The sequence below is a fragment of the Aethalodelphis obliquidens genome, unplaced genomic scaffold, assembly GCF_003676395.1.
Source record: "Aethalodelphis obliquidens isolate GAN/ISIS:26980383/991018 unplaced genomic scaffold, ASM367639v1 scaffold90, whole genome shotgun sequence".
NCBI lineage: Eukaryota > Metazoa > Chordata > Mammalia > Artiodactyla > Delphinidae > Aethalodelphis > Aethalodelphis obliquidens.
In genome coordinates this window covers 5,700,763-5,721,200 of record NW_020838034.1, presented here as the reverse complement: position 1 = coordinate 5,721,200, position 20,438 = coordinate 5,700,763, and the positions used below count along the sequence as shown (strand labels likewise).

At 43.6% G+C, this 20,438-nt stretch overlaps 1 protein-coding gene across 1 annotated transcript; it reads left to right on the top strand.

Moving 5' to 3' along the window:
• Positions 1 to 5,671: 5,671 nt before the first annotated feature.
• CD48 (CD48 molecule) lies at positions 5,672 to 11,715 on the top strand (the record flags this gene model as incomplete). The annotated part of the gene is made up of 3 exons (XM_027095159.1): positions 5,672 to 5,993; positions 8,392 to 8,649; positions 11,348 to 11,715. Coding segments are annotated over 3 exons (660 nt in total), but the record flags the coding sequence as incomplete, so codon positions are not given.
• Positions 11,716 to 20,438: the final 8,723 nt, after the last annotated feature.

Genomic DNA, 20,438 nt, shown 5'->3' with positions numbered 1-20,438 from the left:
TTTTGGGGTGTCTGTAGACTTATTATGATTTGGGGCAGCCTGTCTGCTATTGGGTGGGGTTGTGTTCCTGTCTTGCTAGGTGTTTGGCATAGGATGTCCAGCACTGTAGCTTGCTGGTCGTTGAGTGAAGCTGGGTGCTGGCGTTGAGATGGAGATCTCTGGGAGATTTTCGCCGTTTGATACTATGTGCAGCTGGGAGGCCTCTTGTGGACCAGTGTCCTGAAGTTGCCTCTCCCACCTCAGAGGCACAGCACTAACTCCTGGCTGCAGCACCAAGAGCCTTTCATCCACACGGCTCCTTAATTTGGGATGATTCGTTGTCTATTCATGTATTCCACAGATGCAGGGTACATCAAGTTGATTGTGGAGCTTTAATCCGCTGCTTCTGAGGCTGCTGAGAGAGATTTCCCTTTCTCTTCTTTGTTCTCACAGCTCCCAGCGGCTCAGTTTTGGATTTGGCCCCGCCTGTGCATGTAGGTCGCCGGAGGGCGTCTGTTCTTTGCTCAGACAGGACGGGGTTAAAGGAGCCGCTGAGCTGATTCGGAAGCTCTGGCTCACTCAGGCCGGGAGGTAGGGAGGGTCACGGAGTGCGGGGCAGGCCTGCGGCGGCAGAGGTCGGCGTGACGTTGCAGCAGCCTGAGGCGTGCTGTGCGCTCTCCCGGGGGAGCTGTCCCTGGATCCCGGGACCCTGGCAGTGGCGGGCTGCACAGGCTCCCCGGAAGGGGGGTGTGGATAGTGACCTGTGCTCGCACACAGGCGTCTTGGTGGCGGCAGCAGCAGCCTTAGCGTCTCATGCCCGTCTCTGGGGTCCGCGCTTTTAGCCGCAGCTCGCGCCCGTCTCTGGAGCTCCTTTAAGCAGCGCTCTTAATCCCCTCTCCTCGCGCACCAGGAAACAAAGAGGCAGGAAAAAGTCTCTTGCCTCTTCGGCAGGTGCAGACTTTTCCCCGGACTCCCTCCCGGCTAGCCGTGGTGCACTATCCCCTTCAGGCTGTGTTCACGCTGCCAACCCCAGTCCTCTCCCTGGGATCCGACCGAAGCCCGAGCCTCAGCTCCCAGCCCCGCCCGCCCCGGCGGTGAGCAGACAAGCCTCTCGGGGTGGTGAGCGCTGGTTGGCACCGATCCTCTATGCGGGAATCTCTCCGCTTTGCCCTCCGCACCCCTGTTGCTGCGCTCTCCTCCGCGGCCCCGAAGCTCCCCGTCTCCGCCACCCGCAGTCTCCGCCCGCAAAGGGGCTCCTAGTGTGTGGAAACATTTCCTCCTTCACAGCTCCCTCCCACTGGTGCAGGTCCCGTCCCTATTCTTTTGTCTCTGTTTTTTCTTTTGTCCTACCCAGGTACGTGGGGAGTGTCTTGTCTTTTGGGACGTCTGAGGTCTTCTGCCAGCGATCAGTGGGTGTTCTATAGGAGCAGTTCCACGTGTAGATGTATTTCTGATGTATGTGTGGGGAGGAAGGTGATCTCCGCATCCTATTCTTCCGCCCATCTTCTCTTGTCTCCTCAACACTCTTTTATGTTGTTTCTTTTGAGAGTTTCTGGGCAGCTTTTCCATTGCTCCTCTGCTGTCTATGTCATAATTGTCATCTTTTATTCCTTTATTCAGGACCCAACCATAAGACAGGGCTGCTTCACTGGCCCAGTTTGGGCACAGTATGATACTTAAGAAACACAGTTCATTGGTCATAAGTAATTAAATAGTAACTCAAATTTCTACTTGAAGTCTCTCAAAGGATGTTAAAGGGAATCCAATTTATAAGTTATAGTGATACTTCCTATCATATCCTTTCCTGTCCTCTTCAGTCGTCTCAAACCATCCCATTCATCTGCTGCCCAGAGATTCTCACTCCTTTGAGCCTTAGTACTATAGCACCCCTATTTCCTAAACCAACCTGAGTGGCCCCTGTTTTTCTTCTCCTTTCCTCTCTGCCTTTTCAGTCCAAACCAATCTTAAGAAGTAAGCAAAAAAAAAAAAAAAAAAAAAAAGCTAAGGGAGAGTAAAAGTAAGAAAAATGTGACTAGTAGGAGGTCATGAGGAGACAACTGGGAACACTTATGTATGCATTTTTGTCCCTGCCATTCATTCATTCATTCTTTCATTCTATACTAAACAACAAATGTGAGCCAAATATTGTGGGGATTGAGTAAGACATGGTCTTTGCCTTTGAGAAGCTCACAATCTTAGTGACTATGTGTCTGTTATAGTTTCTCCCTCCCCCTTACACTGTAGTTTGAAGTTTTTTTGAGCATGTTGGGGATACCCTGGACAAACAAGATCTCATTGTTATAAAGCAGACTCCATTCTCACAAGGAGAAATGATGTGTATTATACCTGGGTCTGGATCATGACTTGAGTCTATATGCTCCATTCTTCATTCCTCATTGTGTTCATCTTCATTCCTCCTTCCCCAAGGAAGCTTCAGGTAAGTTTTCTGGTCCTACCCTGGTACTGGGGCCTCTTTCTTATCATCACATGTCCTAGCCAAAGACCTGGTTCTGTTTTTCTTTTGTGCATGCTGATGTCTTTTACTTTTAGACCTAGCCTACAAGTGAAAGCTTCTTCAGGAGCTGCTACAGGTTTTTGGATTTTTGGCCCCTACTTCAACATTCTTCACTCTTCCAGATTCACACATAGGCATTCATTCCTTAAAAATATATCATTAGTCTAGTCCTTATTTTACCACTGTTTTGGTACAATAAAGTAAGTTCAGCAGGCAGTTGTTAAACATCTCAGTACTTAATGCATAGTACTAGATGTTATGGATACAAAATTAACGTAGGTAATAATAATAAAACAATACATGACATTTATTGAATACTTACTAATCTTCCAAGTATTAGTCTAAGTACTTTATGTGTGTTGATTATTTGTATTAATTTAATTGTATTCTAAGCATTTATTTGTGTAACTCTGGGTCAGGGTTCTTTAGAGTAAAAAGAACCAATGGGATATATATAAATATATAGAAAGAGATTTATTATGAGGCCCATGCAGTTATGGAAGTATAACCCATATTATGTACTTCTTTGGAGAAGTCCCATGATCTGCCACCTGCAAGATGGAGGCCAGGAAAGCTACAGGTGTAGTTCCAGTACAAATCCACAGGCCTTAGAATATATAGACTCATGATTTGAGTCTATATGTTCTGTGTTCTTCATTCTCAGTGGACTCATCTTCATTCATCCTTCCACAGAGAGTCTTCAGGGGAGCCAATGGTCTAATTCCTAGTTCAAGTCCTAAGGTCCAAGGACCAGGAGCACTGATGTCCAAGGGTAGGAGAAGATGGATATCCCAGCTCAAAGTAGAAAGCAAATTTGCCTTTTTTTCCTGCCTTTTTGTCCTATTCTGGCCCTCAGTAGATTGGATGATGCTCACACACATTGGTGAGGGTGATCTTCTTACTCCGTCTACTGATTCAAATGCTAATCTCTTCCAGAAAAACCCTTATAGATGATCCAGAAATAGTGTTTTACCAGCTGTCTGGGCATCCTTTAACTCAGTAAACTTGACACATGAACTTCACCTTCACAAACTCTGTAAGATAAATACTAAAACAAATGCAGAGATGTTAGGTAAAATGCTCAAGGTTATACAGCTAATAAGTGGGCCAGGATTTGCATAATCTAATTCCAGAACCCATGATCTTTTTTTTTTCTTTTCTTTCTTTATTTAGTTTTGGCTGTATTGGGTCTTTGTTGCTTCACGCAGGCTTTCCCTAGTTGTGGCGAGCTGGGGCTACTCTTTGTTGCAGTGTACAGGCTTCTCACTTCAGTGGCTTCTCTTGTTGTGGAGCACAGGCTCTAGGCACGTGGGCTTCAGTAGTTGTGGCACGCAGGCTCAGTAGTTGTGGCTCATGGGCTCTAGAGCACAGGCTCAGTAGTTGCGGCTCATGGGCTTAGTTGCTCCACGGCATGTGGGATCTTCCTGGACCAGGGCTCGAACCCCTGCATTGACAGGCAGATTCCTAACCATTGCACCACCAGGGAAGTCCCCAGAGCCCATGATCTTAACCATCATACTACAATGGAAAATGAGTTAAACTCATAAGACTCATTTTTTGTCCTTAGGAAGCATGTGATCTGGTGATAAAGGCAAGTAATAGATATTAAATGGATCACTTTAATATGATATGAGTTCTAAGATATAGACATGCACAGGATATTGTAGCTTTCCGTCCTCCTTTCTTCACCACCTATGTGTAATGATTCAAAAAAAGCCATCCTGGTGGTTGGCTGTGACTTCTTACTGAGAAATAAAGCGGTTAATTGTGGCTTGTGCTATCTTCCTAAGCATATGTCTGAGACTTGTTGGAGAGTCTACCAAGGATGACCTAGGCCAGCAGTTCTTAACCAGAATGAAGGCAGGAAGATTTTTTCCTCCCAGGGGGCATTTGGCATTGTCTGGAGATATTTTTGATGGTCACAACTGGAATGATGCTACTGGCATCTAGTGGGCAGAGGCCAGGGAGGCTGCTAGATATCATACAATGCACAAGGACAGCCCTTCACAACAAGGAATTCTCTGGTCCAAAAAGTCAATAATGCCAAGGTTGAAAAACACTGACCTAGGCTGTCAGAGATTATAAAGTACGGAATGGATCAATCAGAAACACTCTGGAAATAAATGCCTGTGTGTGTTTGTGAACGCGCCAGGCAAAAATTAAATGCTCCATAACTGGTTGTTGAATGGATAGATGGATAGTTGGAAGGATTAGTGACTAGGAACTTGAAAGACCTGGGGACACAGGCATTTTGAATCTTTATTGAAAAGAATGTTTTCGGGAACGATAGACATGTGGAAAGTAAATAGGTATAGACACGATGTTAAACAATATGAAGTTTTTTGTGACAGTATATGAGGTAAGAGCGATATAGATCATATTTCTTCTTTCCTCTACCATTAGCTTTTTTCTACTGCTCTTTCTCAGCCTATACATTTACACTTAGTTTTCCTCCCTCCACAGAGAGAGTTAGCAGACCTTCCTTCATCTTATGTCTTCTGGCTATCACCTTTTCTTTCTCCTTGCATTCAAGAAACCAGGGTTTTTAGAACTGAGGCTTATACAATTTGGAGTGCCCTCATGAGAAAGAGAACAGAACTGTAAATACAAATAGGAACAAAAATGAATGTAGTTAGGATGAGAAAAGAAAGCCCAGCGTATCACAAGTTTTTTTAAAAGCTGACAAATACAAAAATCACGAAAGCCAGAAAAATAGCACAATATTTTTATTAATAAAATGCGTTCACTCTCCTATAATACTTTGCCACTGACTAACTCTGGTTCCCTTTCCTTTCTAACCTTGTTTCTCCTTCACTTCTTACCTACTGCTGGAGAACTAAATTGAAACACAAGGAACACAAGCACAGAGAGGAGACGTGACTCGTCATCATTTTCTTTGAAAATGTCCTATTAGGAGAGTAAGGGAGAGAGCAAGGGCTGGCTCAGTGTCCTTTTTCTTTATCCTCTAGGGCAGAATTAGACGGATTATGAGCACATCTCCTGTTCTCATGCCCACTTCTCAAGCTCTGACTATCATTGAGTTCCTGATCAGGGGTCAGGCCCTCTGATAGAGATCATACTCACTGCTCCCAAGCAAAAGGCTCTTCCTTCTTCTTTGTTCCACCAGCCCAGGCCAAAGCCTGGGCCACTGGGCAGCTCTGCCTTTTTTAAAATGGGTCTCACTCACTCTTCCTCTCATTGGCAGATTATTCAAAATATGCCATCTCCGGCAGCAACGTGAGTCTGTCAATCTCCAGTTTGCCGACGAACAACAAATCACTCACCTGGTTTTATACTACTGACCAGAAGATTGTAGAATGTGATTCCGTTCAGCTTAAATACTTCAATACTAAATTTAAGGACAGGGTCAGTCTTGATCGTCGAAGTGGCACACTGCACATCCATAACGTCCAGAAGGAGGACAGCAGCACTTACCTCCTGAAGGTGCTGAAGGACTCTGGGTACGAGGACGAATGGAAGATCCCACTGGAGGTGCTTGGTGAGTTAGGGGAACCAAAGGGCAAGTCCCCACTCCAGGGCCCTGGACAGACCACTGGGAGGGGACTCTCCCTGGGAGGGGGAGGGAAAAACCTCAGGATAGGCTTAATTCATTTCTCCTGGAGCCAGTTCCACTTGGAAGTGAGGCTGGGCCAGCCAGACTCGAAGTAGATTACTCTGGGACATTTAAAACCTCTTCTGACATTAAGGAGTCTAAGATTTGAAGATAAAGAAAACAGTAAGGATGGTTTCCTCTCTATTCTCTTCATGCTCTCCTGTGATCAACCCAAATCAGTTCTGAGCTCTTCTTAATAACATAACTGAACAAAGACTTCATCAAACATAAGGAAAAAGATAGAAGAGATAAAGGATTGGGCAAGAGCCATTCAAGAGTGTTTTTACCTTACTGAATGGGTGGGAAAAAAACTTCCACTCCTAGTGCCAGCCTAACGAGTATAAGTGAAGTAAGGGCTAGAACATTATACTTGGAGTCAGACAGACCTGGGTTTAAAACCCTGGTCAGTAACTTACTAGTTGTGTGAACTTGGAGAAAGATCTTGCCATCTCTGCCCCATTAGGTAAGATTCTGTTGATGGCAAGCGATGGAGACCAATTTGATGTACCTTTAGCAAAAAAGAATTTCTTAAAAAAAAGAAAACTAGGACTATTTAAAGCAATGCAAGGAGTTTAGAAGAGTCAAGAAGGGCTGAAGGGAAGGAAGAATGGTCTAAGAGGCTAAAATCCCCTTCTCACTCACTTCCTCCATGTCATACGTCCTGAAAGTTCAAGACGTACTGGGAACAGGAAAGATTCAAAGGCTCTTACAGTGGTTTTAAAAAAAATCCCAAATTTGTATCATTTACCAAATTCTGTGGTAAATACTCCCACCACAGCCACCTCCAAACTGCTAATGGTTTCACAAGCAGCTTGCAAAATTTCTGAATATCTTAAAATCCACAAGCTGGCTTAGCTTTAGCACACTTGCCTAGGGATAAGACCCTGAGGGTGCGATTAGCAGAAGAATTATCCTTCAGTCCAGCCCAGGAATTTCTGACAGCTCAAAGGGGTTATCTTGGAGCCAGTCTGCCCTAGCTCGCTCTGTCCACAATGTGCTCAGGGTTGTGCTGCTCACCATGGGAAATGAGGATGGTATGCAAGACTTGAGTCCAGACCACAGGAAATGATGGAAGACAGTATGAAGATTGCTCATGTAAAGTATGCAGGAGGAGTCCAGCAATCTGATAGGGTTTCACGGAGGAGATGGATCTAGAGTTCAGGAGGTCAGATGGCAGAGCCTCCACTGCCCCTCACAGACATATGATCCAGAGGCCAGCACTGATTGGGTCAATTCTCTGCCACATTTTAATCCTATGACATCTGAGCTGTATTGATTCTGTGTTTTACGCTTGACCAGAAGGAAAAGACCCCAGAGGATTTCAGGTAAAGCAGTCCTAGTCAAGGAAGGAGCAGATGATGGGATTACCTCTCAACAAATCTGGCTGCAGGATGACATCAGTGAAGATGCTGTGACCTCCAACATGCATGTAACGCTTACACCCTGCAAAAGCACTTTCTAATGGATGATGGCATTGTATATTACTAACATGAGTCATCCTACATGCAAGAAAGAAGTTCAAGGGATCAATTATCTTGCCTAATGTCACTCTACCAGGACCAAGTCCAGGACCCAGGCTGGTCTCACTGTAAAGCAAGTGTTTTGTCTTTTCTATTGCATAACTGATTCATCCATCCATCCATCCATCCATCCATCCATCCATCCATCCATCCACCTATCCCTTTCATCAGATACTTATAGAATACCTGCTCTGTGGCTGGCACTGAGATACCAAAGTTAACTGATGCAGTGCTGTTCATCACTACTGACTTTTGCTGGGAATTCCATGAGGTTCTTCTCTGTAGTTCTGCCAGCATCCAGGAAAGGTATAGGGTGGTACCCCTTACCCCAGGACTCTTGCTGAATCTGAGCCCAAGAACTATTGAAGGACTGATAGACCAAGGTGCCAAGTGTGGACCATTGCTAGAGAAGGGGCCCTGAGCAGCTCAGACAGTTGGGATATCAAGTCCAACCCCGCTGATATCTATGCTAAACCTCTGTTGTTCTTTCTGGCCCACAGATTGTCATAACCCCATTTTTGTTTCTGGGTGCATGGCTCCCCCTTCTGGATCCAGCTTAGCTTCACTCCAAGGAGTAGCTCTTTCAGTCTGAAGCCTCCAGAGGTCAAAACTGCTCACTGGCTCCCTCTGCAGGGGCCTCTTCTCCATGACTGCTCCTGCAGCCCTCTGGGGCTCCCTTTGTACTTTGTTGGCGAAACCCTCCCAGCAAAAATGCTTCATAAATGCATAAACCCATTGTCTCATCTTAACATATTCATTTTTAGACCCTGTACCAAAGCCTGTCGTAGAAGTCAAGAAGACACAGGAAGGGAACAAGTGTAACCTGACCTTGTCCTGTGTGATCCAGGACCAGTCTGTAAACTACACCTGGTATGCAGAGTCCCTTCCAAAAGAGTTCCAGAGCAGTGTGCTTGAAGTGACCCATACACCACAAAACTACTCCAGTTCTTATACCTGCCAAGTCAGCAATCCTGTGAGCAGCCAAAATTACACAGTCAACTTCACTTCACCCTGTGTACTGGGTAAGAGATACTGCCAAGGGAGCTGAGGTGGGCACAGGGTAACTAGTTTTCTCTTGAAGGAAGAAAAGCGTGGAGAACTTATTCAGCCTCCTGGCACAGAAATTAGTGGAGAATCCCAAAGGCATGGAAGACTTGGGTTCTCTAAGGTTTCACTGCCTTGCTGAGAGGGTTCACCGCCTCTCAGCAGCTCACCTCGGCTTTGTGGAGCTCAGGGTCCTCATCTGCAAAGGGCAGTTGGCACAGGGGCTCTGATTTCCCCTTCTCCTGCCGTGCTCTAACAGTGCATCATCCTGGAATCTGAGGCCAGTGTCCTTGCAGGATAATCTGAGATTTCAGGGTGAGCAGGGAGAAAAAGGGCAAGTAGGGGAACAGTCCAGACACTGTTGGGCCGCAACACAGAGGCATTTCTGGTGGGCAGCGAAGGAAAAAAGGGCCAACTGGATGAGCATGAGTGAGAACAAGTGGTGAACAGGAGAACCTGATCCTAAGGTAGAGACTTTCTGTTCTTCCCCAGGTGTATGCTCCTTGATGAAGCTGGAAAAGCAAACTCTGGGTTTCGTGTTTCAGATTTCTCTGTCTCCTGGGAGGATCCACTCATTAGAGCATCACTCCTCGTTCTCTCTCAAGCCTACACAGGTCCCATAGTGGGGTAGCTATGAGTATAGGTTTTGGAGTCAGTTACACCTGGGATTAATCCTGGGACTGTCACTTACTAGCTAAACAAGTTACTTAGCTTCTCCAAATCATGTCCTTCTCTTTTTTTTTTCATATTTATTGGAGTATAATTGCTTTATGATGTTGTGTTAGTTTCTACTGTACAACAAAGTGAATCACTGTATGTATACATGTATTCCCATATCCCCTCCTTCTTGAGCCTCCCTCCCACCCTCCGTATCCCACCCCTCTCGGTGGTCACAGAGCACCGAGCTGATCTCCCTGTGCTACGCATCATCTTCCCACTAGCTATCTATTTTACATTTGGTAGTGTATACCTGTCAATGCTACTATCTCACTTCATCCCAGCCTCCCCTTCCCCCACTGTGTCCTCAAGTCCTTTCTCTACTTCTGCATCTCTATTCCTGCCCTGCCAGTAGGTTCATCAGTACCATTTATCTAGATTCCGTATATATGCATTAGCCTAGGGGATTTGTTTTTCTCTTTCTGACTTACTTCACTCTGTATGAAGTCATGTCCTTCTTAAATAAGACAAAACAATAGTTCTTATCTCATACTGTTATAAGGATTAAATGAGGCAATACAGATAACTACCTAGCACAGTATCTAACAAGTCCTCAATGAATGGTAGTTAACTTAGGCCCAATCCTTTTAATTCTAGAGACACTAGGGATTTGGCAACCACTTAATAAATTTGGATCACCATCTTCAGCATTTCAGGCCCTGTGCTCTCCACAGGCCTGAAATCATATCCCCAAGCCCTGGTGTACAAATCCCTCCAGAATAACTCATACCTGTGGTACCAACATTTACCTGAGATTCCTGTCATACCCAATCATCAGGGATCATGGCCCCTGGAGACATGGCTCTTTCATGGTCTTCTTGGACCCAATCTACTCTGCCCACCTGTGCTGATTTCTTTACCTCTGCTCCCACACATGAGCTATGGAAACTGTATGTTCAGTATTCTTCCCAACTAACTGGTCATGTCTCTTCTAGTCTTTACTGATATGCCCTGCTTTTCTGCCACCATAGACCCAGTATGACACTTTGCTGTCTGACCATAAGACCACCAGTTGGCTGGGTGGTCCTAACACCACCTTTATATCACCACCATATCCTGAGATCCAGAAAAAGGAAGAGAAACAATCCCTGTCCTTTATAGAATGAAAGTGGCTGCTCATTCACAGAGAGGATGAAAGCAATAATACATCTATTTTTTGAAGGGCTAAGCCCATCTTGTCACTTTTTTTTTTTTTTTTTTTTTGTGTTATGCGGGCCTTTCACTGTTGTGGCCTCTCCCATTGCGGAACACAGGCTCTGGGCGCGCAGGCTCAGTGGCCATGGCTCACGCGCCCAGCCGCTCCGCGGCATGTGGGATCTTCCCGGACCGGGGCATGAACCCATGTCCCCTGCATTGGCAGGCGGACTCTCAACCACTGCACCACCAGGGAAGTCCCATCTTGTCACTTTTTAGCTATCCAAATTATCCTAGAAAAGTATCCCTAATTCTTCTTCCCTGATTTATCAGTATCCTGCCTTCCCCTTCTGTATCTCTTTATTTCCCTTTCTTTTTTTTTTTCCTACCCCTTTTTTCCTCCTATTTGGTACTGATGGTTAGTAGTGTAGAGAAACAGGGAAAGGAACTAATACTTCCTTCCCTAAAGTTAACACATAGCATCATATTATCAACTGCACCTGAAGCTCTGCCCTACTTAATTGCTGCCCAGTGTAGGAGAGTGATTCTTTCCCAGGTCCACAGAGGTGCCAAGGTAACCTTCAAGTACAGGACTCAGCTAAGCCAGTGATATTTAAGGGATTTCTGTACTCTTTATACTTTACATCTGGGACTTTGAGCTTTGCTCAATCTGGGAAAAGGATGTCCCAGGCACATTGGGTCTGGATTGAGGGAGGAAACAATTCCCCTGCTCTATAAGCTCCCATGCCAATGTCCAGTACCCCTGCCCCTTCTCAACACATTAATCAAGACACCTAAATGTTTTGTGTTTTCTTGTTCTTTCAGCCCCATCCTCTGGAGTAGCTTGGACTGACACTTGGCTAGTGATCACGGTACCCACTGTTCTTGTTCTCCTACGGATCTGAGATAAACTCTTCTAACTCAAGAGTGGAACTTTAAGAATAAAAGAAATTATCCTCATCAGTAACCAAAATATTAACCAGGACAGAAGTTCTGGTTATATAGGATGAGTGAAAGTATTGAGATGTTTACAAGGATTTTCAAATTAACTTTTTTAAACAACAATAATATTTTATTTTATATCCTCTAGTTGTTTTTTTAACATACATATACACATGCATTCTTCCCATCAAAAAATGGGCAAAATGTATTATGAAATGTTTTCTTGTTGGAATAAATATTTGATATGATTGCCAAAGTGGATTCCTAAAGTTGCCCCAAATTTGTCGGACAATGCCTGCTCCATTAGCCTAGACAAACTGGAACATGGAGATACAAAGGGCAACACCTGGGACCACTGCCTCCTGTGTGCCTACGTGGCTGGGAGGTAATTTGTGCTGTCTCTAACTCTCGCTTCCACATCCTTGCCAAACCTCCTGGGGTTCCAGCTCTCAAACTCCTCCCCCACCAAGTTCTGGTCTCCTTCTCAGTGTTTTGCCTGTTCTAGCCTCTGTGAGGAACATACTTATTAGGTTTCCTGGGAATGTGGGGTCAGGCTTACTCCCCCAGAACTGAGTATGCAGCTTATTTTTTTTTTTGCCCTGATTTTTTTACATCTTTATTGGAGTATAATTGCTTTACCATGTTGTGTTAGTTTCTGCTGTATAACAAAGTGAATCAGCTCTACGTATACATATATCCCCTCCCTCTTGAGCGTCCCTCCCACCCTCCCTATCCCACCCCTCTAGGTCGTCACAAAGCACCGAGCTGATCTCCCTGTTCTATGCAGCAGCTTCTCTCTAGCTATCTATTTTACACAGGGCAGTGATATCTGCCAGTGCTACACTCTCACTTCATCCCAGCCTCCCCTTCCTCTCCTGTGTCCACAAGTCCATTCTCTATGTCTGAGTCTCTATTTCAGCCCTGCCACTACATTCATCAGTACCATTTTTCTAGATTCCATATATATTGAGTATGCAGCTTTACCACATAAAAAGGGTCCTTCCCAAACCTCTTATTGGGAGCTGAGTTTCCTCTCCTCCTCTTTTCACCATTGTCGCTGTATGGGCAGCTCTTCATGTCCTCGTTGTGTCCTGAGATCCAAAAAACCATCAAATCGACTAAATGCTGTCACCAGGGACTTTCATTATAGGAAGGTAAGAGCTACCAGGCCCACCATCGACATAACACCTGGATTTTTTGCTGTATGTTCTCCTCCTCTAAGGTTCTGCATGGGTCTGGAGCTGAGAGGGTCACCAAAAGATGTGCTTCCCTTTCAATGAACTGTTCCACCACAGACCACTTTCTCTTTCCACCAAATCAGCCTTACCTCCCCTTCCCCTCATCACCTCTGTAGCAGAGATAATACTGTGTGTTCAACAAACCCTTTCATTTTCTTTCTGGACTTTGATGGTTAATAATTTTATGTGTCAAACCTTATTCTGGGTGTGTCTCTGAGGGTGTTTCTGGGTGAGGGTAACATTTGAATCAGTACACTGAGTAAAGCAGATTATCCTCTCCAGTGTGGGTGGGCCTTATCCAATCAGTTGAAGGCTTGAAAAGAACAAAAAGGCTTAGGCTCCCACAAGTAGGTGAGAACGCCTCCTAGCTGACTGCCTTCAAGCTGGGACATTTGGTTTTTCCTGCCTTCGGACTTGGACGGGAAATACACCATCAGCTCTCCTGGGTCTCCAGCTTGCTAACTCAGATCTTGGGACTTGTAAACTTCCCTAATTGCATGAGCCAATTCCTCATAATAAATCTCTTTAAATGTGTGTGTGTAGTGTGCTACTGGTTCTGGTTCTCTGGAAAACCCTGACTAATACATCAGCCAATAGAAAAACTCTTTTTCCCAGCTCCCATTTCATCTAATTGGGCCCTGTACCGGGTTTTAGCCAATAGCATGTGGGTAGAATTGATGTAACAGAAAGTGAGGGACTCAGAATTGGAACCACATAATGCAAGGAGCCTCGGTTCAAGCCGTTGCTTGGAAGCCGGCTGTCTGATCTGCATTGGACATGCGTAACAAGAAAGTTTGTGTTTGTCTGTTACAACAAGATAACCTGGGCTCCCTAAGACACCCTCTCTCTTCTCTCTCAGCCCAGCCTGCAGTCCAATCCCAAACTGACCTCTGATCAGCTTGCATCCTCCAATCAGGCTGTCTAGATCTCTTTTCTGTATGCAGTGTCCTCCCCTCTTCCTTCACTTTATTTTGGGAGAGGAGGAGGTTTTGTTGGGAGAAACACACACACACACACACACACACACACACACACACACACATACACACACACACACATACACACACACACACGGGCATGCATGCACACATACACATGAATGGAATAAAAGAGCATTTCTGGGGAAAGTAGTAAGAGGAAAGAAATGTCACTTTATATCACAAATCAGCATATTCCTGGGCTGCTAAAGAACAGGCACACCTCTCCAGGCATCACGTTGCTATTGGTTCTAGTTACTTAAAAACTTGCGGCAAATCCCACCTTAGTTAGCTTAGGTCACCAGCAGCAACTCTTCTCTGCCTCTCCCATCCCTTGAGGCATTGCCAGATACAAAATATGTGCGGCTCCGTACAAAATGAAAATGAAGGACCGCTTGTTCAAAAAGCAGGAAAAGAGTGCCATTAAATGTACCAAAATGAAGCTTTTTCCTTTCTTCCACAGACTCTCTCTACTTGGGATGGTATTTTTTAACTTGCTATTTAAAGATGTTCTAAGGAAAGGAAAATTAAAATCTTAAATTACTACTATGAATTTTACTGTTTATATTGTGCAATGTCAGTTTTGAAAGAAATACAAGAATATTTACTTTGTATGTAGAATCATTGAAATCACTCAGTTCATATTTCATAGCTCATACGTCCACACACATTCTACCAGCACTCTATGGAAGCCAGTGGCTTCCGTAACACAACTCCTTTGTACTTGTTTTGAGTCTCACTGAACTCCTGTGCGTTGTGCCTCCACTGGATTCTGCACTCATGCGGTACCATGAACGAGGCCACAAGGAACAGTGACTGACATGCATAGTGCACGCATCTCCTGCTCATGTGTGTGGCTCCCTGGTCTCAACGGACTTCACTTAAAACACAACTTGAAAGATAAAATTATTAAGAATTTCAACTCCAAATATCATACGTTATTACTTATATGTGGAATCTAAAAAAAAAACTGATACAAATGAACTTACTTGCAAAACAGATAGACTCACAGACGTTAAGAGCAGACTTGTGGTTGCCGGGGGTGGGGGAAAGTGGGGAAGAGAGATAATTTAGGAGTTTGGGAATAACATATACTCACTATGTTACATATAGTAACATATACTCACGACTATATATAAAATAGATAATCAACAGTGATCTACTGTATAGCACAGGGAACTCTACTCAATATTCTGTAATAACCTATACAGGAAAAGAATCTGAAAAAGAATGGATATACTTATATGTATAACTGATTCACTTTGCAGTACACCTGAAACTAAAACAACACTCTAAATCAACTATACCCCAATATAAAATAAAAATTAAATTACAAAAAAGGGGAAAAAAAAGAATTTCAAGATGGTGACAGCAGAGTACTAAACCAAGTGTAGCACCCTTCTGAGCATAGGGCCCTGTTTGACTGCTTAGGTCACATGCCCGTGAAGCCAGGTTTGCCTCGAGGATGCCTCATACCCTATGGCCAAGACAATTGCTTCTCTGAGAGTTCTAGTACAGGGATCAAACCTGATTCTCATATGTTCCTCAGACCCTCATATATTTCAAAAGTTAGTGGGATGATTATCAGTGAACTCAAGCCTTTGTCTTTGTGCAAAGAAGATATTCCAGCATTGGCCTAAAGTTCTTACCATGAACAGCCTCATGTGAACTGAAGTCTGAAGACAAGTTTCCTGTCATCCTTCAGTCAGCTCTGGGGAGCTCTGCAGCACTGCCCTCTGATGGCTCCATGGCAGCAAGTTTAAGTTTAAAAAGTCTTGGAATGGGAGAAATTATTTGCAAATGAAGCAACTGACAAAGGATTAATCTCCAAAATTTACAAGCAGCACGTGCACCTCAATGTCAAAAAAAACAACCCAATCCAAAAATGGGCAGAAGACCTAAATAGACATTTCTCCAAAGAAGATATACAGACTGCCAACAAACACATGAAAGAATGCTCAACATCATTAATCATTAGAGAAATGCAAATCAAAACTACAATGAGATATCATCTCACACCAGTCAGAATGGCCATCATCAAAAAATCTACAAACAATAAATGCTGGAGAGGGTGTGGAGAAAAGGGAACACTCTTGCATTGTTGGTGGGAATGTAAATTGATACAGCCACTATGGAGAACAGTATGGAGGTTCCTTAAAAAACTACAAATAGAACTACCATACGACCCAGCAATCCCATTACTGGGCATATACCCTGAGAAAACCATAATTCAAAAAGAGTCATGTACCAAAATGTTCATTGCAGCTCTATTTACAATAGCCAGGACATGGAAGCAACCTAAGTGTCCATCATCAGATGAATGGATAAAGAAGATGTGGCACATATATACAATGGAATATTACTCAGCCATAAAAAGAAACAAAATAGAGTTATTTGTAGTGAGGTGGATGGACCTAGAGTCTGTCATACAGAGTGAAGGAAGTCAGAAAGAGAAAAACAAATACCATATGCTAACACATATATATGGAATCTAAGGAAAAAAAAAAAGTCATGAAGTACCTAGGGGTAAGACGGGAATAAAGACACAGACCTACTACAGCATGGACTTGAAGATATGGGGAGGGAGAAGGGTAAGCTGTGACAAAGTGAGAGAGTGGCATGGACATATATACACTACCAAACATAAGGTAGATAGCTTGTGGGAAGCAGCCGCATAGCACAGGGAGATCAGCTCGGTGCTTTGTGACCACCTAGAGGGGTGGGATAGGGAGGGAGGGAGCGAGGGAGACACAAGAGGGAAGAGATATGGGAACATATGTATATGTATAACTGATTCACTTTGTTATGAAGCAGAAACTAACACACCATTGTAAAGCAATTATACTCCAATAAAGATGTTAAAAAAAAAAAAGTCTTGGATTAGTCCAGTGCTTCTCTAACCTTCACTTTAACAGTAGCAAATCACCTTGAGATCTTGTTAAAATGCAAGCTCTGAATCAGTAGGTCTGGGGTGGAGACCAAGACTCTGCATTTCTAACAAGACCCCCACAGGATGCTAACGTTGCTGTCCATGGACCACTTTCTGAGCCTCAAGGTACAAGAAAAGGTCTCTAAGCTTCCTTGTTCTGAACTTAGCATCATGATTCTAGGCCTGTCCGTGGGACTTGGTTCGCTCCTCCACTGCCTGCCCTACTCTGCTCCTGTATACCACACTCCTTCCCTTCTCAAGTTAAATTTTCTATTGGTCACTCCCAGGTTCCCATGGTTCTCTGGTGCATCGGATATGCCACCAGGGACCAGCTTGTTCCAACAGGCAGCACAAGGTGACACATGGAAGGTTTGCAAGGCCAGGAGCTCCTGTGAACTGAGAGAATGCAGCTTTCATATCTGACTCTGCACAAACAGCTTGGATTGGCCCTGGGGGTGGGACCAGGCAAATTAAACCTGGACCCTTGGATCAATGAGTTCATTCATTCCCTGCCCATATTTAGCAAGTGCCTGGCCATGCTGCATACTGAGGCTCTGTGTTGGGAGCTGCTTAAAAGGAACTAACACTGATGGAGGTTTTCTATGTGCCTGGCTCTGTGTCAAGCTCTTTTCCTGAACACTCTTCTTAAGGAAACAATGTTGGGTGTTGGCAGAAGTCTTTCCAAAATTCTTCATTGGGTTTTAGATTTAAATGGCTTCTTTGACCATGTGTATTTACACAACTCTTGCTGAGAGCAAAGCAGTCGTAGAAATGTTCCATCCTTTATCCTTACTTCTTGTCCAGGAATAACAGGATCAACCTCCTCCAGTACCTTTGGGTTATATTTAAGCACATTTGTTAAAGTGTCAGCCCCTGCACCTGGAGAGGTGTGGTTTCCTCTCCTCCCAACCTCCTGCTATTCTCCCGCACTCCCCCAACCTTCTCAGAAGATTGCATGGTGGGGGAGGGGACAGATTTAGCCCAGAGACACCTGTACCAGCTGGAAAGTGGTAACCACAGGACCTTTCCCTGTTTCACCAGCTGCACTACCCATCCCCCCATGCTCCAGCTGGGCAAGCTATAGCACAGTTCCTTTGCCCAGTCCCCTCCCGATCACGCCCACCTCTTAGTCTTCTCTCCTCTCTCCTCCTTCTTCTCTCTTTCCAAATTTCTCTCACCCTCATTTTCTATTCCACTATCTTCCCATCTCTTAATTTTTCATTCCTCTGTTCCACCTCACAGTACTGATTATTTCTTTCACCACTCCTGCTTTTTACCCAGACATTTCTGCCCCTGAGGTACCATCTGCCAATGAGGGTCTGCACAGTTCCTGATAGGCACTACCTTGGATGGTTTCTTTCCTTCCTTAGTGAAATGAGAAATGTGATCTCCTGAATGAATGCCTCCCAGGACAGTAAACTCTGTGCCTGGGAGCCCAGCTTGGGCAGAGGCTCCCTATGGAGCAGACAGCACAACAAACCCATTGGCTCATTCCCTCAACAAATATTTGTTTGTTTGTTTTTTAAACACCTTTATTGGAGTATAATTGCTTTACAATTGGATTCCTTTTATTTCTTTTTCTTCTCTGATTGCTGTGGTTAAAACTTCCAAAACTATGTTGAATAATAGTGATGAGAGTGGGCAACCTTGTCCTGTTCCTGATCTTAGTGGAAATGGTTTTAGTTTTTCACCATTGAGAACGATGTTGGCTGTGGGTTTGTCATACATGGCCTTTATTATGTTGAGGAAAGTTCCCTCTGTGCCTGCTTTCTGGAGGGTTTTTATCATAAGTGGGTGTTGTATTTTGTCGAAAGCTTTTTCTGCATCTATTGAGATGATCATATGATCATCTTGTGATCAATTTGTTAATGTGGTGTATCACATTGATTAATTTGCCTATATTGAAGGATCCTTACATTCCTGAGATAAACCCCACTTGATCATGGTGTATGATCCTTTTAATGTGCTGTTGGATTCTGTTTGCTAGTATTTTCTTGTGGATTTTTGCATCTATGTTCATCAGTGATATTGGCCTGTAGTTTTCTTTCTTTGTGACATCCTTGTCTGGTTTTGGTATCATAGTGATGGTGGCCTCGTAGAATGAGTTTGGGAGTGTTCCTCCCTCTGTTATATTTTGGAAGAATTTGAGAAGGATAGGTGTTAGCTCTTCTCTAAATGTTTGATAGAATTCGCCTGTGAGGACGTCTGGTCCTGGGCTTCTGTTTGTTGGAAGATTTTTTTTTTGCGGTAAACAGGCCTCTCACCGTTGTGGCCTTTCCCGTTGTGGAGCACAGGCTCCGGACGCACAGGCTCAGCGGCCATGGCTCAAGGGCCCAGCCGCTCTGCGGCATGTGAGATCTTCCCGAACCGGGGCACGAACCCGCGTCCCCTGCATTGACAGGTGGACTCTCAACCACTGCGCCACCAGGGAAGCCCTGTTGGAAGATTTTTAATCACAGTCTCAATTTCAGTGCTTGTGATTGGTCTGTTCATATTTTCTATTTCTTCCTGGTTCAGTCTTGGCAGTTTGTGCATTTCTAAGAATTTGTCCATTTCTTCCAGGTTGTCCATTTTTTTGGTATAGAGTTGCTTGTAGGAATCTCTCATGATCCTTTGTATTTCTGCAGTGTCATTTGTTACTTCTCCTTTTTCATTTCTAGTTCTATTGATTTGAATCTTCTCCCTTTTTATTCTTGATGAGAGTCTAGCTAATGGTTTATGAATTTTGTTTATCTTCTCAAAGAACCAGCTTTCAGTTTTATTGATCTTTGTTATTGTTTCATTCATTTCTTTTTCATTTATTTCTTATCAGATCTTTATGATTTTCTTCCTTCTGCTAACTTTGGGGTTTTTTTTATACTTCTTTATCTAATTGCTTTAGGTGTAACGTTAGGTTGTTTATTTGAGATATTTCTTGTTTCTTGAGGTAGGATTGTACTGCTATAATCTTCCCTCTTAGAACTACTTTTGCTGCATCCCATAGTTTTAGGTCATCGTGTTTTCATTGTCATTTGTTTCTAGGTATTTTTTGATTTCTTCAGTGATCTCTTGGAGTAGTCTATTGTTTAGCCTCCATGTGTTTGTATTTTTTACAGATTTTTTTCCTGTAATTGATATCTAGTTTCATAGCATTGTGGTTGGAAAAGATACTTGATATGATTTCAATTTTCTTAAATTTACCAAGGCTTGATTTGTTACCCAAGAGATATGATCTATCCTGGAGAATGTTCCATGAGCATTTGAGAAGAAAGTATATTCTGTTGTTTTTGGATGGAATGTCCTATAAATATCAATTAAGTCCACTTTGTTTAATGTATCATTTAAAGCTTGTGTTTCCTTATTTATTTTCATTTTGGATGATCTGTCCATTGGTGAAAGTGGGGTGTTAATGTCCCCTACTATGATTGTGGTACTGTCAATTTCCCCTTTTATGGCTGTTAGCATTTGCCTTATGTATTGAGGTGCTCCTATGTTGGTTGCATAAATATTTACAATTGTTATATCTTCTTCTTGGATTGATCCCTTGATCATTATGTAGTGTCCTTTTTTGTCTCTTGTAATAGTCTTTATTTTAAAGTATACATTTTCTGAAGTGAGAATTGCTACTCCAGCTTTCTTTTTTTTTTTTTTTATTTTTCACCAATGATTTTTATTAGTACTGAGACTTACATTTTGTAAAAATTAACAGTGGGAAGTACTTGATGATGAAATCAATAGATTTATAGGCTCATTTAAACGCCTAAAACAGACCTCTATAATTGTTCCTGTTTCTTGTTCCTCCACATCCCAGTTTAGTAAGAAAGCAGCACAGAATCGGTCATGAGTGTCTC